This window comes from Asparagus officinalis, chromosome 3, assembly GCF_001876935.1.
Source record: "Asparagus officinalis chromosome 3, Aspof.V1, whole genome shotgun sequence".
Taxonomy (NCBI): domain Eukaryota; kingdom Viridiplantae; phylum Streptophyta; class Magnoliopsida; order Asparagales; family Asparagaceae; genus Asparagus; species Asparagus officinalis.
Genome location: NC_033796.1, coordinates 52,173,994 through 52,197,872, shown reverse-complemented (window position 1 = coordinate 52,197,872; position 23,879 = coordinate 52,173,994). Strand labels below are relative to the sequence as shown.

The 23,879-nt window shown below is 38.1% G+C and overlaps 1 protein-coding gene across 5 annotated transcripts; it reads left to right on the top strand.

Annotated features, from left to right (window-relative positions):
• On the top strand, positions 8,946 to 18,411 carry LOC109834117 (shaggy-related protein kinase GSK4-like). Of its 5 annotated transcripts, XR_002245452.1 has the most exons (7): positions 8,950 to 9,152; positions 9,233 to 9,661; positions 9,742 to 9,816; positions 9,904 to 9,960; positions 10,362 to 10,500; positions 13,113 to 13,147; positions 18,166 to 18,411. XR_002245452.1 is itself a non-coding variant. In XM_020402035.1 (6 exons), exons 2-5 carry the CDS (start codon positions 9,563 to 9,565, stop codon positions 10,482 to 10,484), a joined length of 354 nt encoding a protein of 117 aa, XP_020257624.1. In that variant the 5' UTR covers positions 8,950 to 9,152; positions 9,233 to 9,562; the 3' UTR covers positions 10,485 to 10,500; positions 13,113 to 13,233. The 5 variants fall into 5 exon arrangements, 4 of the variants coding, with proteins under 4 accessions (XP_020257625.1, XP_020257624.1, XP_020257623.1 ...); XM_020402035.1 differs by lacking the exon at positions 18,166 to 18,411 and having other exon boundaries at positions 13,113 to 13,233; XM_020402034.1 differs by lacking the exons at positions 13,113 to 13,147; positions 18,166 to 18,411 and adding an exon at positions 10,644 to 10,737.

Below are 23,879 nucleotides of genomic sequence, written 5' to 3'. Positions count from 1 at the left end.
TCAAGTATTTTAGCCATCTGTTCGGCGCTAGTCATGAGTGATTCGTAGGGTTGTCCTGCACTTGATGCGGTGTCATCGGAAGCCATCGCTGAGCAAGCATCCGAGCAAGCATCCGAGCAAACATCCGAAATTTCATCATCTGAAGGGAGTCCCTTCTGCATTCTCTGGTAATCCTTTCATCTATTGGTCCCCGATCGCAATCGAGTTATACACTGAGATACTGTAGCAAACTGATCCGGACTAAAGTGTCGCGTTGACTTCCCTCTCCCGGTCATATTGACGGACACTTCTGGAAATTCATCCTCTTGAAGAGCAGGTTTCCTTCTACGAAAGTGTCTTGGTCTGGCCTCAGACGTTCTGGTGGAGATTCTCTCAAACACAGAAACTCTTCGTGGGGCTTTAGAACAACAGCATTCTGATAACGCTACCTTGATTATGTTGGCACACAGACAATGAGAATCCGTGTCTCGAACGTTTCTTTTTCGGGATTTATTCGTACCCCCAGCCCTGTAGTACAACTCATCAGTTTGATGACTGGAGCAACCCATAGGGTGTTGGCACGACCTCCCAGGTATAACATCATCGTCGGACAAATGTGTTTCCTTCTGGGGATATGACACCTTTTTGGCATCTCTAAGAGTCACACGTTCAGGTTTACGCTTTTGTGAGCGTGAAAACCTAACGGGCTCTTGAACTTCAACCCACAATCCAATGCGGTCGGTAACAGGGACTTTCCCTTTATTATCTTTCTTGGGGGGATTGGTACGACCCCCAGTCTGGATTGTTATTTGGGGACCTTTCAATGGTCCCAATCGCTCCTTCACGGGTGCTTTACCTCGATCTTCCGGTAAAGGACCGAGGCGACCTTTCAAAGGAACTCTGGATTTTATAAGATCCATACTATTACCCGGCTCCGTCAGAGGTGCGGGGACTGGGGAAACGGGATCTGGATCTAAATAAGATCGGACGGTAACTTCGTCCACTTTTGACTTAAGTGCTGATTTTGCCTTTGGTACCCACACCTGTTTGTGTCTGGGCGGTTTCTTAACTGTCTCTTCTTTTTGCATTTCTTCCGCTTTCTGCAAAAGGACTCGGGCATGCGCGAGCAATGCGTGACGTTTCTTGATTCGCTCCTCGAGAGTAGAGCGAGTCTTCTTGACGCGGACCCATTCGTTCGTCTCCGCCTTAGAGGAGGGGTTGGTGGTTCGCCGTTGCTGTTCTCGGCGCTGCCTTGATTTCAGATCCTCATTATAGCGGATCCCGTCCATCGACTCTGAATCTTTGACCAATTGTCGCGCAAGGCGTTGACGCCGTCTTTGGCGTGTCCTCTTTGACAAAATTGGAGTGCCTTCATCAGTTATCTTCATGGCGGAGGAGGAGTCTGGATCTACAGCTTCGACCTCTTTGGATGTCGCAGGGACGTCGCGTGGCATGGGTGCAGCGACGGTGAGGGGATCCTTGGTCTTCAAGCCTGAAACCCCACGAGTGTTTCTGGAAGAGGAGACCTTCCTGCGCCTGCTTGGAGAGGCGGATCTGGGGGAGGAGGAAGAGAGGTACTCTTCAAACTTTTGTTGATCGAACTCATATTCGATCTCTTCATTCACTCGGATCTTGAATGTCGGTTGCGTCACGACAACCTCGGCAGCGAGGCTGTTGGCTCCCACTATGGTTGCCAGTTTGTTTTTGCTAAAAGTTGCCTTCATTGCTGAATTCATTATAATATTAATCGTTTACAAAGAATTCGAATTTTAACAAAAGAAAATGAAATATTACAACTTTCTCGAAAATAACGCAAGATCCGTTTGTCGTTTCTTGCTTGTGTGGGTCTTTAGCCGGTGACGGGGACGTCGATATCCGTGGACTACCTGACAATCAGATCAGATCCAGAACTTCGTTGATTCGCGAAAGAATCTAGAAGCAGAAGCGCTTATCTCGGCAACGGCGAGATAATTACTCTTCTTAAGATTATCGTAACGGGATAATCCTAAGGAACGGACGCAGGTGATGCAGATCTGGTGAATCTTTCTCTCTTGCGTTGAAGAACTCGATCAATCTTCAATTCGACAGGGCTTCGCTAATTCTTCAAAATTCTATATCTCAAAAAATGAAGGCCCGAGGCTTGTATTTATAGGCTTGGGGGAGTTCGGGTGGTTGAAATAGCACAATGGCCGAATTTTAGGCCTGGAGACACCCCTGGGTGTCTCAGTGTAGGCAATAAAAATTGCCTTTAATCCTTATCAGAGAAGTTCAGAACAAAACTGCTAAAACCTCGCCCGAAATAGCAGAAAAAGGGGAAAACGCAGATATCTCCCAAACCGTAAGGAATTTGGCAAAACGGAGGAAGCGAACCAAAGCCCTCGTCGAGATAGGCGATTTTCATATGTAATTCGTCCAATTCCGACTTACGGTTTGAAAGTTACGGCCTATTCTTCAATCCATGCTCAGGAGCTCGCCTGCAGCTCAAATTCGCCTGCAGCCCCAAATCCGCCTGCAGACCCAAGTCTGCCTGCTCGCCTGCAGCTCTAATCTGCCTGCAGTTCCAAATCCGCCTGCAGACTCAAGTCTGCCTGCTCGCCTGCAGCTCGAAATTCGCCTGCAGTCTCAAATCCGCCTGCAGACTCAGCTCGCCTGCAAGCTCGCCTGTAGACCCAAGTCTGCCTGCAGTCCTAAGCTCGCCTGCAGACCCAAGCTGCAGACTCGCCAGCTCACTGTCAACTGCCCACTTGGAGTATGGGAACAGTTACATCAGTGGTCAAATCCCACAAATCAAGGGAGAGGGCACAATACTCCAGGCCCGTCAGATGGCCGTCCACAGTACGAATGAGCGGACAGGCGCCGAAACAGCCTGCACCCTCATAAATGCGGCTCACCTCAGTTGTCCAGGTGAAGGGACGAGAGCCGCCAACGCTCGGTGGTTGGTCAGATCCACGCAAGCATCTGACAGCCGTTGTCACGCATACGAGGAGGGGCTTTCCCACTCCTATGTAGCGTGATGCAGAGCACAGCTCTTCGAATGACCATTGACGGTACGAATGAACAGCAGGACGTCTCCGAACAACGTGTGGTCACATCCCATAATTCAAGGAGCAGTCAAGCTATCTCCCTCACCTCTATTAGTGGTCAAATCCCATGAATCAAGGGAGAGCCCATGCCATCCCTTGCCTGTTAAAACCCATCTTCAGCAGCATGAAGAAGGGGGATTGGCCGTTGCATATTCTGCTGGCTAATCTCCCAAAGGTTGAACCTGGACCTTTGCCAAAGGCTCCCTCATTTGAGAACCGAAGCTCCGGCTCCGGCATCAACTTCGATCGGATCCCTTGGGTATCTCGGCTTGGGCCGAGACACCCTTGGGTGTCTCAATTCAAGCCGAGACACCTCGGGGTGTCTCAACTCAGGCTGAGACGCTCTTTTCGCACAATTGTGCGTTTCCGTCGTAATTTCTTCGTCCGAACTTGGATTTGAGTGATTCAAAGTACGTTGGAAAGCCGACAAGAAGATTTATAAGCTCCGATGATTAAATCGTTGTGGATTAAACCGGGACACATACGGTGCTTCCCCTTTTGTAAGTGATGCGGGGCTCCCGATCAGTTCATATTCTCATTATTCTGAAATTCTGTTATTTCACGTAGTTCGTCGATTCACTTTAAGCGTTCGTCGACGTCAATCAAGCTTCTGTGAACCGGATAGTGACGTTCATCGCCTTTTCTTAGCGCTGAGCTGTTCGTGGAGACCTATAGGTAATTTTCGATACCTACAGAGTACTATTAGTTTTGGAATAGGGTACTCTATTCAGAATCAAGTTTGCCATCAGCAAAGCCTCTCCCCAATAGCATGTAGGTAGACCAGATGTGATTAGCATCGAATTCACCATCTCGGTCAATATACGATTCTTCCTTTCTACAATTCCATTAGATTGCAAAGAATACAGAGCAGTGGTTTCAGCAATGATTCCATGCTCATTGAAATATACCTCCGACTCCTTAGATCGGTACTCTCCTCTTCTGTCACTCCTGAGTCTTTTCACCTGAAGTCCAAGCTACTTCTCCACTCGAGTCCGAAACTCGACGAACTTGCTGAAGGCTTCATCTTTAGATTTTAGCAGGCAGACATGGCAGAATCGAGAGTGGTCGTCAATGAAAGTGATGAAGTACTTCATGCCGCCTCGAGTGACAAATCTCTTGAAATCACAAGTATCTGAGTGAATCAGATCCAATAGGTTGGTGCTCCTTGTGACACTAGGAAATGGTTTCCTTATCAGCTTTGCTTGTGCGCAAACTTCACACTTCTCAAGTTTGTAACCCCTATATTTTGGAAGTAATCCTAACTTCTCCATGCTAGATAGCTTTGCAATCCTTAGTAAAATGCCCTTGCCCTCCACAGTTAAAGCATTTTTTGCTCTTCTTAAAATCTTTCTTCTGAACATTCAGGTTCTTCGGATTATGATTCTTCTTTTTGTTAAAAGACTTCTTTTTCTTAGAAGAACTGTTAGCCACCATGTTAGCAGACGCCTTCTGCTTAGCTAGGAGCTCATTCTTAGTGCGAGTCTGAATCTCATCCTCGATCTGAATGAACCTCTTTAAATCAGATAAAGTTACCTGTCTTTTCCTTCATCGAATGTCCGTGGAGAACGACATCCAAGATAGAGGAAGCTTGTTGACAATTGCACCAGAAATAAAGGTTTGACAAAGACTGATCTTTTCATCTTTCAGCTTCATAACAAGCTTTTTGAGCTCTCTAACTTGAGGCAAAACCTCAGTGTCATCTTCAAATTTGAAGTCCAGAAACTTGTCAATGAGGTAAGACTTGGAAAGCTTCTCTCCATCCTTGTATTGTTCCTCAAGAGCATTCCAGATTTCCTTTACAGAGGGCTTATTGGTGTAAGCATCTGTCAGATGATCAGCCAGATAATTAAGGAGATAACTCCTACAGAAATAATCATCTTTATCCCAAGAGGCTTCAGACTCTGAGTCTTCTTCAAAGTCAGGTTTTTTCTCAGAAACCACATAGTAGATTTTTAGGAGTTGCATCCCAAAAATCACTTTTCGACGTCATGCGTTAAAATTAGATCCATCAAAGTTTTCTAACTTGAGACAGTCCACTCCAAGAGTCCTCGCAGGATCCATTAGTAGATCTAAAATATTGCTTTAAGATTGCTGGAAATTATGGTTAAATTTGAAATTAAACAACGAAGGATGATGTGCTGTTATTTTAAAATTTTCAATTAACTGTTGTGCGTTTGTGAAACGCTATGCTTAAAGCAATATTTGGCCTCCGGTGTAAGGATCCCAAGGCCAAACTGCTTTCAGGAATAGCAGTACAGTACTCTGATGTGTACCAACCCAGTACTGTTAAGATCTCCTCGATCTGTAAGACCTTTCGATCAAGGTAAAAAATCTCCTCGATCTCAGAACCTTTCAGTTCAAAACCTTTCGGTTTCAGGGTTCTTGCGGGCACAGTTTCTACAGCAGCAGCACAAGTCAATCTGACGTTCGTATTCCAAACTCGCGTGGGTATTCCGACGTTCGTATTCCATACTGACGTTCGTATTCCACACTCGCGAGAGAGTTTCCAACCACAACCAAGAGCTGCCCAAGGGCGCTATTTATAAGCCTCTAAGGCCAGCTCAAGAGTTATTAGCAATTAATATGACTGTTACAATTCTTAATGACAATTAAGATTGTAACATCAATGCATTAAATTGTCCTTAATGCTGTTGTAACTGCTGCATGCGGTAACTGCTGAATATGAGGCAATCAATGGACGCGTTGCTACGAAACATGAGAGTCACGACTTAGCAAATCAGACGAATCTCGTTTGACAAACGAATGTCATCAAACAGGCGAACCTCGTATGACAGACGAACATCATCAAACAGGCGAACCTCGTATGACAGATGAACCTCGTCGAACGAACGATCATAGTCAAACAGGCGAACCTCGTATGACATACGAACCTCGTCGATCGAGCGAACCTCGTCAAACAGACGAACCTCGTCAAACAGGCGAATCTCGTATGACAAACGAACCTCGTATGATAGACGAACCTCGTCGAACGAACGAACATCGTCAAACAGGCGAACCTCGTATGACAGATGAACCTTGTCGAACGAGTGAACATTGTCAAACTACGTGCAAAGTGTGTGAAGTGCAAAGTGCGCCTAACAAAGCGCCACTTAGCGCCTCAGCCCGATTAGCCCCGATCCCCGGCCCACGGCCCACGACCCACGACCCACTAGAACTTATGAGAGATTAATTCAAATAAAACACTTCTCGACTTGCAGTTGGAAAGCCTTGAACAATGGAGCTTTTGAAATACTAAAACATAAACTTTCCACTAGGCTACTAAGCATTTATGAAAAGTACTTGTAGTTAATATATATATAGTTTGAAAACTCATTTTGGAAAGCATTTTTGAATAAAAAATCCAACAGATAGTAGGCTCATAAATATGAGACCTAACAAAGGGTATTCTTAAAAAACACAAAATTGCTATAGAAAATTATTTCCCGATTATTTGTATCCCCACATGATGTCAATAATTATATAAAATAATTTGACAAAATTTTGCATCCATGGAATATACGGGAAAACAAATACCAAGTAGTCAAACAATGTCAATGCAGAGAAAAAATCATTGCTCTAATACCAAATGTTAAGCATATTTACAAATAATATATGCTATCAAAATGAATAAACTGAATGCGGAAGAGATCAGTATATCCCGGCCATTGACGCTTTTGCTTAGGGACGCCTTTAACGCTCTATGTTTTTGGTGTTCTTCTACGCTCTCATCAGTCATTCTTATGATGGTGTATAGAAAATATCAAGAGAGAGTAAATTGAGCTTAGGGACCCAAAACCGTTTTAATTATATTTATAGATGTGCTCCCATCAAGCACGTCAAAACTTAGGGGTAGTTACCACAAAAATAGGATCAGATTAATCACCCATTTAAATGTGTAGTTACAACAAAAATTAATGAACGTTGGACCACTTCATGAGTGGTTAACACCACTCCAAGATTCCAGGTAACAAACTTACATGCGGATGATCCAAGACTTGCAGAATCCATTCAACAAGTCCGATAATAGATCGGGCCTCCTCTTGTATTCCCATGTCATGAGAACATCAGACGCACTAACTAACATGGTTGGCGGATCCGGGTACAGACGATGATCCAAGATTTGCAAAATATATATTAACAAGTCCATTAATATTTTGCCGCTGTATGATGGTAAGTACTCCGGCGGTGGCCGGAGTTAGGGAGGTCAAGTGCAGAAGGACAGGGTTCAAGACGGCGGCGGTGCAAGCTGGGACTATTGCTTGTTTTCATTAATTTAATTGACAGATGATATATGATATTGTTTGAAACTTATAACTGATATATACTTAAATACACAGAAATGAATTAAAAAAACAATTCAAAAGATTACAAATAACTTCACATGCAAAGTAACTACTGCAATATACCACCACGAAAGAAGGGAAGGTATCGTTTGGCAAAGGGTTAAGTGAGGGGTTACGGAGACTTAACCCCTTCTTAACCTGCCAAACACAACAAATATATATAAGGGTTAAAGTGAGTTAACCCTCCATAATTTGCCAAACATAAAAAATATAGAAGGATTAAGTTAACCCCTCTAGAGGGGTTAAAATGAATTAACCCCTCAAAATGAGGGGTTTACTAATACTCCTATTTAGATGGAATAAGAGTTAACCCTTCTAATTATAAAGAAAATAGTCAAAATCATTGTTATTCCCAAACACTAAAACTGATCATAAGGGCTAAAATAAAACTTATTTAACGGGTTAATAATTTAGTCCTTCGGATCAACATATAGTCATCAATCTTAGTACTCCTCTCCGCTAAAATCATCTCTCTATCTAGCTCAGACATCTTCTCCAGCTCTTCCTTGTCCTCCTCATCTTTGTATAGATCACTCCCAACTGAAGGAGCATTATCCGAATCATCTCCACTAAGCCTGTCGTCATCATCACCGTCATCTCCTTCGACTCCTCTCCCTATATCTTCATGTGTATCCGAGGATTGGTTGCCCCCGGCCCTGGGTTGCCCCAGCCCCGGGGCTTGGTGGGCTTACCCCAGGGCCGCCCCTGCCTGTCAAATATGAATCCTCATGTAGAATTCGTCCTACCGGATCTTGTGTTACGACAATAGAAAGAAGAAATCACGACAGTAGAAAGAAGAAATCAACAGATATTAGTTCTAAAATTACATGCATGTTATTTGTTTTCATAATAATTGACATGCACAATACCCACCCATAACCATATACAGTGGCGGAGCTTAGTATGGTCCATATATAATTGATGTGAGAACTTAGGATATCTGAAAGATCACAACGCAAGATGTAACATTTCATAGAATAATATGCCAAAATTTAAAAGAGAATAGGTAGTAAAGGATGCATTGATTGATGGCACTGTTTATACCCAAGCATATCTTCCTTTCCCATCTATAAATAGTGTAGTTTATAAATAAAACAAACAAAAATAAAAAAATAGTAAATTAAAAACTGAAAGATGAAGGGAAGAGAAAAAGATGTTGAAGAATTAAATGAAAGGGCACCTAAGGTTGTTCAACATTCAATTTCTTATCATTGTTATCCAATTGATATTGATGTTTGGTTCAAAATCATACGAAAGTCATCACTTGTACAGAGTCGATACCAATTTTAGTTCTCTCCCTCCCTCGCAAGTCATCAATAAAAGACAAATAAGCATAAAAATCATAGGACAAATTACATATGTTTCCCTATTCTAATCAAAGCCCAAAGTGCTCTGCAGGAGCAGCATACACCAACGCGAAGAGGTTATAAACTACGTGCATGAGTCGCCCTACTGTCCAAACTCCTCTCTCCATGCATGAGTGGGCCCCCACGTATTTCCAAATCTCTTTATTTGAGCGTCAGCTTGGGCGTGTGTTGCGGTATAGTCACCGCCCAGTATTCTCACTCTCCATTCTTACGCTCTGCAGCCAGGGGCGTAGCTATTAAGAGCTTGCCCTGGGGCAAGAAAATGAAATTTTTTTCAATACCCTCAGAGCCCTCTCTTCGCCGAGCAAGAGCAACCTGATGCTGACCATCGCGATCCCCTAGAGACTCGCCGCCGCCGGCCGAAAATGGCTGAAGAAAAGGTAAGATTACCATGTTGCCCTTCACCTTCTCTATGGTTCCCTCGATTCTGTTCTCCACCTAATTTCTAGGGTTTCTGCAGCTGGATACACAATTTTACCTGTAGATCTGCAGATCCATGGCAAATTCGCCTTTTTAGGGTTTAGTTATTGAGGGGAATTTCGGTATTTTCGCTTTGGTCTTGTATAAAGTGACCTGTTTTAGGAAAAAAATCCGTTCTTGTTTCGGTTTGGTATCTTCAGCCATAGCTTCCTTGTTTGATTGGTTTTGTGTTATTCCTCTGAGCCTGAGCTTAAAAGCTCTTTGATGCTTGCTTTCGAAGTCTCTCCCTTTTGTATTGCCCTTGAAAGTTCCCTTCGGTTTTGGCTAGTTTTGGCTGTTGTATTGCCCTTGAAAGTCTCTCAACCTGGTCATGGAGTTTGTGCCTGAATCTTTATACCGAGTTCTTAAGCATTATAGTAGTATGAACCAGAGGATGCCATTGATATTTGTGAAGTTCTATACCTATCAGGTACCTTTTTTTCGCTTTTATTTTGTTGCATTGCTTGTATATTATGTTGGAAAGGCTTACTCTATTGGGTAATTTTGCAGATTTTCAGGGGGCTAGCTTATATTCATAGTGTTCCAGGTGTTTGCCATAGAGATGTGAAGCCACAGAATGTTCTGGTATGATTTTGGAGCTTCAATTTTTGTTATCATCTATCAAGCAGTGTATTCTTTTGTTTTCAACCTTCCCCTGTTAATTGGCATTAGGTTGATCCTCTCACTCACCAAGTTAAGCTTTGTGGTTTTGGAAGCGCCAAAATTCTGGTATGTAATGACTCATGAGCTTTGACCTTTATTTGTAGCTCTAGTACTAGATAGTTGACAAGGTTGTGTGATTTTGCTATTGTACCTCTAATGCGTGCAATTTGGATGATAATTGATGAATGGTAATTAAAAATTTGCGAAAGATTTGTTGAATGATATTGTAGACCTCAATGTTGATTGATTGCTGAATTAGGATTCACTACTAGGCTTACCACATGAATGTTCTTGCGATGTTTCGTTGTATTTCTTGGAAGTATTCATGTTCTTTCTTGGCATCAGTTTGGTCTATTTTCTTTTTCTAGATTATTGCTTGGATGCAGTTATTTTAAGTTAAATGTGGCTTGTTTTCGAGCGTTCACCTTTAGTTCTTTCCTTACTAAAGAATGTAACTGTATCATCAGGTTAAGGGTGAAGCAAACATATCTTGCATTTGTTCACGCTATTATCGTGCTCCGGAACTTATATTTGGGGTGACAGAGTACGCTACTTCTATTGACATATGGTCAGCAGGCTGTCCTTGCTGAGTTACTCCTTGGGCAGGTCCGTCATCGCTTTGTACTCAGTTTGTGGACATGTGCTATAGAAAACAATATAATTGTCATATGAATGCATGCTTTTGTTTTTTAAGCTTTCCAAATCTAGAGTTTCAACCTTTTTTTTTGCTTTGTTTTTTTTTCGCCCAGGGCAAGAAAAATTCCTGGCTACGCCACTGTCTGCAGCCGCGTTCGGTTGGATACCAATCGACGTCATGAGAGGTAACGGTAGCCATTTTACACGCGCCTCTGTTTCGCCGACATTCGTCGCCTACATTTTATACCGTACCGTCTACGTGGCAACACAACGTTTAATTGTAGTAAAATTTAAAGTGCTCTGCAGGAGCAGCATACACCAGCGAAGTTATAAAACCCGTGCATGAGTCGCCTCTCTCGAAGTCACTCTTCAACACCTTCGTCTCGACGAATTTCCTCCCCCGGATTTGAACCCTAAATTCCCGAAACCCTAGTCCTAGATTCTCGAAATTGGATGAGATAAGGTGATTGAGATGGATTTGGAGAGGAATGAGATTGGGAGGAAGGCGGGAAGAGGGGAGGTGGAGCTGGCTGCGGCCAATGGCGCGGAGATTGCCGAGGTGGCTCCGGCGATGATTGAGATGGGTTTGGAGAGGAATGAGATTGAGAGAAAGGCAGGAAGAGGGGAGGTGGAGCTGTCTGCGGCCAACGGCTCAGAGATTGTCGAGGTGGCTCCGGCGATGATTGAGATGGATTTGGAGAGTAATGAGATTGAGAGGAAGGCGGGAAGAGGGGAAGTGGAGCTGGCTACGGCCAATTGCGCGGAGATTGCTGAGGTGGCTCCGGCGACGATTGAGATGGATTTGGAGAGGAAATTCATTGAGAGGAAGGCGGGAAGAGGGGAGGTGGAGCTGTCTGCGGCCAACGGCGCGGAGATTGCCGAGGTGGCTCCGGCGACGATTGAGATGGATTTGGAGAGTTTGTCTCCTTCCAACTGATTCAATCCAAAATATTCTACCATTCACCATCCATCACCTTGCAACTTTCATCCTTCCACAAACAATAGAGACTTAGAAATAGAAAAACGGAACATGTAAACCTCTACAAATTAATATCTTGTTTACTGTAGCAGGCAGCAGTAGTAAACACTTTAAACCATATGATCTTTGAGTTAATTTTGATTTAGCTTAGAGGACAGTGACATTGAAACCTTTCAATGCATTCCCTGAAATTGTGTAAATGTACATGTTATAATGGAAATCGTTTAGTAGTGAGATCTGAAAACATGTGTTACCAGGATCTATAAGATATATAATATAAAACCTTCACTGCTGCAATTCCCAGAACTCCAGATCATGTACCATAATCAAATAAACTTTCTCCTCCTCGAATCAAGCTATGTAACAGCAACAGACATAACTTAGTCGTAGGATATCCCGTTCCAAAAGCCAATCCTGGATCAAGTATTATATTTACTGCTTGTAAATCCTGCATAAATTAAAGACAGCAGGATATTGATATGCCATGCAGTTACATTCCTACTTTCTCAAAGAAGAAATAAGAAACTTGCAGACTTAAAGAGCATCCTATATAGACATTGCCTACCTGACTCTTTCTGAATGTTTACGTCGATAAATTCTGAATAAATTTTACTTCATGCGTATAGCGTGAGGACTTTAATTATATATTATATTCTTAATAAATGTAATACATAACCATATCCTTCCATGGATCTCATTCTCTTTAAAAATAGAAAAAAGATAGATCAACTAAGCCATACCACATGAGTTCTCCATTTGGGAATGATCTACAAACCACGAGTAACCTCAATAGGATGAAATGTTTCCTGCAATTCATATATCATGAAACATTATAAATGTAATTTGGATTCTAAAAGAGAAAAAAGTTTAAAGGCTAAGAAGAATCAATAAGACTCCACTAAATTATTAACTATAGAAATTTAATGTTACTTTGTGAACCTTATTGCTGCTGTAAAGAGGATAATGGTTATTTATCTAAATGAAAATTCCAGATGCATATATAAAATCAATTATTAATATCTTTAGAATGACCTATGATTCTATTTTTAAAAGAGAATTTATAAAGCCTTCTGTAGGGTTGCTCGTTTGTTGCAAGACCTTAAATTTGTCAAAATGTAGTTCTAGCTAACTACCAAGTGACCAACAAAGCTTGTCAACAGCAAAACCTTATACCGTACCTTCCAGGACTAAAAGAATGCACTAACAAGTTCTTGTGAGGAAGTAGGAACAATAAGAAAAATATGGAAAAGTAATTATGAAATTTCATACAACAGAAAAGCTAATCCGCGAGGAACAAGTTTGTTGTTGAAAGTCGAGATTCCCTCGCCGTAGTGTGTTGGCGAGTAAAAAACTTTGGTCACCATTTCCTCGTGGTAGGGTGGTCAAGAAAAGTTTATGCGAGGAATATTATAATTTCTTCCGAAATCCTTTTTGCGATGAATATATTCTTTTCTCGTTGTTACTCTTTAGCCTCGATATTTTTCCTCACCTAATCTCATATAATTTTTTATCGCTAAACTACAGTTTCCTCACCAATGATATATGAATAATATTTAATTTATATATAATAAAAATTCTAAAAAAACTATTTTCGTCGTTGTAGGTATCTTTCAGTGATGAAACTGTTCCTCACCAAAGGTAAATATTTAACTAGGAAATTGATTTTCTTCATTATATATATCTTTTTCTCGTGGAAACAATTCCTTAGTAAAGGGACTCAAAGACGAGGAAATTTAAATTTGTCATTGTAAGTTGTACCCCATATTCCTCTCCAAAGAAATTCAATTACGAGGAAATTTACATTTGTCGATATAAGTTATATGGTCTATAGCGATGAAAATTACTTATAATTAGAAAATTTTATTTCATCAATAATAATGCTATTACGAGAAAAACGCTCAAAATATAAATAATTGTCATCAATTGTCACCACAGTACATCAAAACAATTAAAATAAATAAAGCAAACAAGTTTCTACCATAAGTAACAATGCTAGTCTAAAGCAATAACAAATGCAACACGATCAAAGAAACATTTCTTCAAGTTTAAGTTCACTAAGAATACTAAGCTGATGGATGTTGCCTGGAGAAATTAGTCATAAACTCCTCAAACATTTTGGCTTGCTCCTCCAATCTTTGGATTACCTCATTTTGCGCATCAATCGTTTGTTGTTGAGTTCCTACAAGTTGTTGGGTCTTTTGAAGCTGTTCTTGCAACTCTTTAGTCTTTTCAGACATTTCACTCATCGAAGAACGAGAGAACATTAATGGTGGTGGTTTAGGGCCAAAACCACAACCCTTATAATCTAGCCTGATTTGACTTTAAGAACTTTTGCACAAATTTACTCATCTTTCATTGTTCGAGTTACATCAGGTTGAGTGGTATCTGCTCGCATATTTATCATTTGATCCTATAAGTAAAAAATATATCCAGTTCAATCATATGCAACTTCTCAATTACAACCTAATTAATATAATCCTCTTTAGAACAGTAATATCAGTTTCACCTATATTCTTAAAATATTATACAAACATGTATCATTGACACGTTACTTACCCATTTAGAAGTAAAGAACAATTAGATGCATGAGAAAAAAAAATTACAAATTACCTTCTCGAACCAACATTCCAGAACACTGAGCCAAGTATTAAAGCAGAGATAGTAGTAAAGAACAATCGGACAACATTGTACTTTGGACTTCTCCGGTATACAAGATTTTGCTTCCAATAACATATTCTAAATTGAGATAGAGTATCTTGTGAAAACTTAGAAGAGAATCTCAGTGGCTGTGTACCATTAACAGGTCTACTTAGTTGATGAATAAGAGCTTCAACTTCCCTGACAAAGAGTAACAATCTGTGAATTACAGCTACAAGCTTTCTTTAAGTTCATGAATGAGAATTATTACGAATTGATCTCAAGTAATCAAACCAAATATTAGAATCACCTGAATTGATCTGAGTTTTTGTACACGGTAGCAAAGTCCGTATCAAGCCTCTTTTCACAAGCTGGTGTGTTGATTTCCAGCATCCAAGTTGCTGGATTATATCCATCAGTAATGGGAGGGATCCCATGCATCCCCTGGATTAGAAATATAATTGCATATTAATTTTCTCATCAAATAAAACTAAGTGACAGAAGGATTTTCTCATAGCCTGAAATTGAATAAATAACTCAGTCCGCAATATTAGAAAAGTTATGTATTGTTATGGGTTGTTACATGTACATCAAAAGGTTGTAAAATGAATGTATTTTCAATAGCCATGAGCTAGACGGCATAAAATAAAAAATGGATTATTTCTATTTATACACCCTCCCCAAAAAAAAGCACACACAACAAACAGATGATTCAAGGACATATGGACTGATTTGAATGAGCTCTAAAGTCAAACGGTCCTAAGTTCTGTGCAGTTGGTTTACAAAATGAAACACAATGAGAAGTCAACAGCATTCAGTTTATAGAAATGTTTGCATCCTAACATTTTGTATTGAGCTCTATTATTTGATGAAGGAAAAAATAGCATGGGCAGCATTGCATGGATACTCTTTCTACTAACCTAAAAGTCATAGTCAGATCAGTGGTACATAAAATGCATAAAGGAACACAACCTGAAAGTAGTTCATCATAATTTGTGAGTTTGTACCAAGCGCGCCTCCATATATGACCCGTCCTCCTCTCTTCATAAGAAGTAGCTGCAAGAAAGAAAAGAAGCCATCTATCTAAAGGAGTCAAAAGCTTATGCTTTTACTGAGATAGAACAATAAAATAGGTTATAATGCATACCGCTGTGATTAACCTATTGGAACCAAATCTATCTAGATTTCTTTACACTTTCAAAACATCATTATTTAAATACTTAAAAAACAAATATTAATAGGAAAAAATCAAACAGACTAGCTTGCGTGGTGAGAGGAAAAAAGACAGGCAAGCAAAGAAACTTCTGTGACTTAACACTAATAATCATCATAAAATATTAAAATGCACTCAAAAGAGAAAAAAAAAACTAAATAAAAAGTAATTTATACCTTGCTCTTCTATTTTGAAGCCAAACTTCCACTTGCCTTGGCCTCAGATTAAGCTGCTTAGCAAGAGCAACCTTCTGCTTCTGCAACACAAAATACCCAATCCTATTAACGACTCAAATTCTACAAATAAAAAATGATAAAAACAAAAGTTTCTTTTCTAAACGGCGGTAAGCTTACCGGGTTGAGAGTATTATGCTCTTTAAAGCTCTCCAAGAACGCAGACTGCTCCTTTGACAACCTCAGCTTCTTCCTCGAGTTCCCATTCTCGTCCTCATCGCTGGCCCTCGAAGATGCCCTTTCCGCTTCCCCATCGTCGGCGAACGCGGCGGCTTCGGCAGCGGCGACGGCGACGGCGGAGAACTCGACGTTGAAGGAGGAGACTATGCTGTTGGGGCATACGGACACCGTCCTCGCGGTCCCGTCCTCTTTTTTTTCCTAATTTCTGAAACCAGATCAAAAAGAACCCCAAACCTTACACCTCTCGTCCTTGATGCTCGTCGGCGATCCCTTAAGCGTCGTCTTCAGATCTTCCACCGGCTTAAATCTAACGAAAAAAGAAAAGAAAAACAAATTTTCGTTAGAGGTAAGGACTATCTCTTCAAATTAGGGTTTTGGAATCCATAAAGCTCAACTGGAGAGGGCGGCGCCGACGGTGGAGGTGGAGGGGGGATGAGGGGGATCTCGGCGCGGCGGGAGAGGGATCCGTCTGGGTTGAGCGAGATCCGAAGGTTTTGGTGAGGGGGATGGGCGTCGAGACGAGAGAGAGATTTAGGGGTTTTTGGATGGAGAGGGCCAAAGCGGAACAAAAAGAGGAGGGAAATGAAAAAATAGCGGGGAAATGGAAAAAAAAGGAAAAAAATATTTCAAGGCCCTAAAAAAAGATACAGATGTAGATGTGGCTCAGCCCCACCAACTTTTTCCTTTACTCTTTAACCCTTAAAATCCTAAAAAACATGTTCAGCCCCCTTTTAACACTCTCCAATGAATACATCCCAAAACATTCTGAAAATACCCCTTCCTTATCTTCTTCTTCTTCTTCTCTGTGGTTTTCTCCTCCCCCTCCTCCTCTCAATCTCAATCTCCTCCCCCTCCTCCTCTCAATCTCCTCTCCTCCTCCTCTCAATCTCCTCCCCCTCCCCCTCCTCCTCTCAATCTCCTCTCAATTTCCTCCCCTCCTCTCAATCTCCTCTCAATTTTCTCCCCCTCCCCCTCCTCCTCTCAATCTCCTCTCAATTTCCTCCCCTCCTCTCAATCTCACCCCTCCCCCTCCTTTCAATCTCCTCCCCCTCTCCCTCCTCCTCTCAATCTCACCCCTCCCCCTCCCTCTCCTAGTGGTGGTCCTCCACCACTGTCCTCTATTTTGATCAGCCCCTCTCCTATGTCACCCGCTCCTTCGCCACCCACCTCTCAATCACCGGCAAACGCTCCACCATCGTCTCCTACTCAGGGCAGCCCTCTACTTGTGACCTTGTTGTTGTTGCGTCAGGTAGAGGATTGAAAGAATTTATTTTGGAATATTGTGGTTGGATTAAAATACGAGTTTTGTTGGGAAAAGTGTGTTTGAGTGTATGATCAGAGGATTGAGCTTGGTGGGTATGGTTGAGGATGCAAAGAAGGTGCTTGATGAAATGGGTCACTTGTGGTTTAAGCCATCGGGATTTGAGTATAGAGTGGTGATTCAATGATATGGACGATTAGTATCGTTTAAGGAGATGGGGAGGGTGATTGGGGGAATGGGCGATGCTGAAATTGGAATTGATAAGATTTGTGTGGGTTTGGTGCTCTCTTGTTATGGTGAATAATGAGGAGGCTTTGTCGGTTAAGGAATTGGCTGACGCATCAGCATCAGTCTTACTTGAGAAATTGGCGTAGTCTGATTCAGAAAGAAGAAGATGTTAATTTTTATAATAGAACTGTTTGTACTCTTTATTCTTGTGTAGTTTCTCCAGAATTACTTGTAACGTGTCATGTTTCATTGTTCAGTTGATTATACTATGTGTTCTTATAGTTTGGTTGTACTTAGATCAAATTTTAATGAAATGTATTGTCTATTTGGTGATCAATTTTGGTATAACTTATGTTGATTGTATGTAAAATGTATTGTGACTGTCATGTGAATATGTACAAGTTCATTTAAATAGAACTTGATATGCATAATAACTGAAGATTATACATAAATTATGTGTATCAAAACATGAATATTATGGTACATAATATGTACATAACCTTGAGGTTATTGTGTACATAATATATACATATTATGTACATAATATATACAGATTGTGTACCAAATAATAGTTATATGTTGACTTTTAACTGAACGTGTTAACTTTCCTTCTAGTATGTTAACTTTTCATACTGAATGTTAACTTTTGCTGCTTTATGTTAACTTTCATCATAATATGTTAACATTCACTATTATATGTTAACTTTTATTATGATATGTTAATATTCACTATTATATGTTAACTTTCACCATAATATGTCAACTTTCTTCAGAACATGTTAATTTTTAACTGAACATGTTAACGTTTATCATACTATGTTAACTTGTCAGATGTATATGTTAACTTGTCAGATATACATGTTAATTTATTCATCTATAACATCTTTGAGGACTTTTCTTGAAGGTCTGAAACAAATCTCAAATGGAGAGACAAGAGAAGGAAATTGCTATGATTAATCCATATTTTGAAGAACTTAAATGGTTTTTTTCCTTGCTTTTCCTCTTCATAAATTGATACCAAAGCAGGAGTGATGTGTAATGATTAGAGAGACTAAATTTAAAAGTTATTGTCTGTACTAAAAATATGGCTTAAAGCCCTTTATCTTTTTCACGATGTGCTTACTCAGATGAACATGTTTTATTTCAACTATACACGTTGACTTTCAAATTCTATAGACTTTAAAGTGAACATGTTAACTGTCAACTGTATGTGTTAACTTTCATCTGCATATGTTAACTTTATTATGAACATGCTATATTTCAGCTCTCCACGCTAACTATCAGTTGAATATGTTAACTTTCATCATAATATGATGAAAGTTAATATGTTCAGCTGAGAGTTAACATGTTACAAAGAAAGTTTATTTATTATGGTGAAAGTTAACATGTAATAGTGAATGTTAACATGTTATGAAGAAAGTTAACATATTATGGTGAAAGGTAACATGTTACGAAGAAAGTTAACATGTTCAACTGAAAAGTTAACATGTTATGAGGAGAGTTGATATGTTATGAGATTTAATAGTGTATCCTAACTTGAATATTATGTACATAATTTGTATATATTATGTACACAATAACCATAGGATTATGTACATATTATGTACCATAATATTTATGTTTTGATACACATAATTTATATATAATCTTCAGTTTGTTATGCACATCAATTTCTATTTGAATGAACTTGTACATATTCACATGACAGCCAAAATACATTTCACAGACAATCACAATAACCAAAATTGATACTAAATAGACAAAATATATTTCATTAATTTTTGATCTAAGCACAACCAAACCACAAGAGCACATAGTATAATCAACTGAATAATGAAACATGATACGTTACAAGCAATTATGAAGAAACTACATAAGTATAAAAAGTACACATAGTATAACCAACTGAACAATGAAACATGACACGTTACAAGCAATTCTTGAGAAACTACCCAAGAATAAAGAGTACAATCAGTCTCATTATAAAATTTAACATCTACTTCATCTTTTCTTCTGTAAGCTCACCCATCAAATTCATTTCTTCTCCTCATTTTCACAACCTCATCCAAGCAATAACAAGCTTCATGTTCTCGTTTCTTCAACTTAAATTCTTGTTCTTCTCTCATAAGTGGAAATAATTGAGTTTCCACACTATACACGGGGTTGTCAAACCACTCCCGAAATCTACAACCATCATTCTGAAATTATTCACAAAAACAAAATCAACATCAAGTTAAATCATGAATCATAAATCACAGCTACTTGAGCAAAAATAATAATAAATTCAAGATTACTTACATGAGGATTTTCATTAGTCATAAAAATTCAAGTGGATGTGATTTATTCAGAGACTCACTTGTAAAGATGCCAGTCGGATGCATATAGTTATCGCCCTTCTGCAAAATAGTGATTAGATTACTGCAGGCTATTGCAATGTATTCACCATTTGGTGAAACAAACAGAGGCGTCCTTTTGGTGAATAATCTCGGCCGTTTATATCGAGTCCATTTCTCTTTAAGCTGTTTGGCACCTTATTTGGCAAGGGAAAACATCTTAGAACAGTTTGAAAGTTGATTTTTTGATTTTAAAACCCTGTTTAAAAATATCAAATAAATTCCAAAAAATATAAAACTTTGGGAAATGATTGTAGACATGATAATACACATGCTATAAAAACTGGTTTTTAAAAAAGGACTTTCCAAAAAAAAATATCATCATTTTACAAAATAGTCCAAAACATAAAAATGAGAGCACATGAGTTTTGACATTTTAGCTTAACCATGTTTTGAAACATTACAAAATAATTTTATAGACTTAATAAAAGATGTATATGATTATTGTTAAGTCTATAAACCAAGAAAATAATATTTTCACAAATACACTAGAAAATGAAACATATGAGTATGTATATGAAAATATATTTGTTTCATATCTAAGTAGTTAAACCAAATCACAAAAATGAATATGAAATATGTAATTTTATATTTATAAACATGAAAGCCAAAACTTGTGTTGTATATATATATATGACTACATATATATACAAAGAAACCAATAAAATGTGTGTGTATATGATATTGAGCTTAACGTACTTAACACACATAATATAACACCTAAATTAAATTACCCAAGCTTGATCTTGATCTTCATTGTAGCTCAATTTGGTAAACTTGCGGATGAAGCTTGAAATTGGATCTTTAACTTAATAGCAAGGCTTCACTCCACTATTCCGCCAACCTCCATTTGATATGATCGTTATGGCGTAATTCCATCCGACCTCTAACTCGTTGTTTGCCTAGAATAAATACGAAAACACAAACACTAGAAAAATAACATTAGAAGTAAATTATTTGTTAAACATCATCAAAACAAGAAGGCTAACAATCTCCCCCTTTTTGATGATGACAAATAATTTACAAAAAGGATATATGCATGAAAGGAAATGAATATACAAAGTATAATATATCATGCATATAAACAAGAAAGAATATACTCACAATATTTCTCCCCCTTTGACAACATCAAAAAGGGGGAAACAAAAGAATGAAGAGAGCGAAAGCTCCCCCTATCAATATGCATGGGTGAGTATAAAAACAATAATAGAAAAGGGAAGACTCCCCCTATCAAAATGACTTAATGAATATATGCAATGAATGCTAAGGCATACATATGTGAGCAAGCAAGAAACATGCTAAATACAACTCACATACAAAAAGATAATGAGAACATATATAAATATGTCAAAATGAAAATAGTGTCTCATTAACACAAAAAATATAAAAGCCATATGAAAGAATATATTTATGACAACAAAAGAAGAGGAACATGAGAATCATGCAAAAAGTTTTCAAATGAAAACGAATCAACCAAAAGAAATCATAAATCAAAGTTTATATTCAAAAATAATGTTTGATCAATAAATAGAACTTTCTTTGTAGAACTTGATTAAAGCACTCATAGAATACATTATAAAGTATATATGAAATTTGAATAATCTATTTGTACTATATAATGAATTCAAAAGAACAAATCAAAACAAAATTTTTATAGTTCAAAAATAAGATTACAAAACAGATTAGAATCATGAACTATGGAAAAAATCATCTTTAAAAGTATCAAGCCAAATCATCATTGATTTTTAAAAATCAAGAGAGGCAACTATATCTAGCTCTTGAGCTAGTAACAACCCATATAAACATTTAAGCATCCGGTAAACATGATTTGGGAATAAACACCCAATAAACCTGGAGGGTTATATAAATACAAACCTCACATAAAAATCAAAACTAATAATCATGAAAATAAAAGATTTGATAAAAGAAAAATTGTTTTCATAACCAAAAGATCTTAAAACATAATTTTCAAAACCAAGAAAAGAAAAAAGAAAAATAAAAACACTAAAATTCTTGGTTTAAGAAAAATTATGGCACCCAAATATAGAAAAATTTCAAAGCATAATTTTCAAAACCAAGAAAAGAAAAATAAAAACACTAAAATTCTTGGTTTAAGAAAAATTATTTTGGCACCCAAGTATTCTTGGTGCCGGATTGGTTAGGGACATGACCCCTATCATTTAAGCTCAAAGTCCTAGGGTTATGAACCCGTTTGGGCACATATGGTGCACTAGCACGGTCAAAACAAAAATTATACACATGACCTTTCCGATTTGCAATAGGTGCAATGAAGAGGTTTAAATGATTTGTGTTGACCAAGTGGGCGTGCATGGGAATCATTTGCAAATAAACATTTTTCTTTTAAATTATATCGCAAATGAGAAACATTCTTAAACAATGGTCTATTTGGAACATATTGCAATTTAGAATATTTTTGCATATCATTACAAAATTTAGCAAGATATCCAAACCTACCACAAACATCATATTTAAAAATATATGGTCTACTAGAAATATTTGGCAAATGAGATTTATTTTTCAAATCAAAATAATATTTGGCCAAATGACCAAAACGACCACAATAATCACATGAATACACATTAGCATGCTTATGATGAACTTTAGGTGCACGTAAATGTGTGTGTGATGAAGAAGCCTTATGAGATGCACAAGGAGCATTAATATTAATCTTTGTAGGTTTATGTGCATCATAGCAAAATTTAGATAAATGGCCTTTATGACCACAAATGGAGCACTTGTAAACTTTGCTATATATGTGTGCATAATGAGTAGATGATTTTAGCTTTGACTTAGTACACATATCCATAAGCTTCTTATGATTGTTAATGCATGTAGTTAGAGTTGAATCTAAAGAGGAAATGCGGTATTTAACATTGTTCAACTCATCATTAGGCATATTAACATTAACTTTAGAAGTAGAACATAAATAATCATTTATAAAAGAAACAATATTATTTTTTATGTTCTCTACTTCTAACATAGCATTATCTTTTTCATGAGTTAAACTAGCAACATTTGAAGTTAAAGAGACATAATCCAATTTTAATTTTTCATTGTTTTCTTTAAGAATCACATTTTTATTAGAAATAGTTTCAAACTTAGATGCTAACAACTCATGATCGGATTTCAAATCCTCATGCTTGCTTTATAAATCAATAAAATCTTTATACAATTTATTATAGGCATGCATTAATTTTTCACTAACACAAGCAAGTTTATAACTAGATAAATCATTTGTGGATTCGAACTCGCAAACCTCACTAGGGCTATCGCCTAGTGGTCGTGTGCATGATGAAGCTCCAATATTGCTTGAGGAAGAATCCGCCGGAATCCTTTGGATCTCCTCCAAGTTACCATGATGTGCTTCTATGAATATCCACAATTTGTAAGCACTATCAAAATGAGCAAGCTTGTTAGAAATAGAAGAATCAAGTGCATTAAGCATATATTCTAACACAATCTTGTTCATGGTAAATAATCTTTTGTCATTTTTACTCCACTTGGATTTCTCCATAGCGGGTACAATATAAGCATTATCAAAAATTCCCCATAAATAAATATTTTTAGATTGCACAAATACTTTAAATCTAGAAGCCCATTGTGCATAGGGAAAATTAATAAATTTAGGAGCAACATTTGATTCATAGCCTAAAATTAATAAATTTAGGAGCAACATTTGATTCATAGCCTAACAAAGGTGCACAATTCATGTCCATGATAAATATATATAGCCTAACAAAGGTGCACAATTCATGTCCATGATAAATATATATATGTGCAAGCAAGACAAATAAAATCTGAACAAGATTAGCACAAAAAGATAACTTGGATCTTTAACTCAAGGCGATTAATCTTAAATCAAAAAGCACCAAGCTCTGATACCAATTGTTAGACCCTAGAGAGGGGGTGATTAGGATCTTATGCTAATCTAATCCGATTATATGTAAATTAAAAACTATTAACAACTTATCCTAGCTCACATATCATGTTGTATTTCATACTTGCTAGGATAACTTGTTAATAGTTTTTAATTAGCATAAAATCGGATTAGATTAGCATAAAACCCTAATCACCCCCCCTCTAGGGTCTAACAGCAACAACAACAAAAACACAAATGCACTATTAATGACCCACGAGTGAATACCATACATACCCACAACACTATTTTGAATTATCTCTTATATTAGTTATAAAGAATAATAAC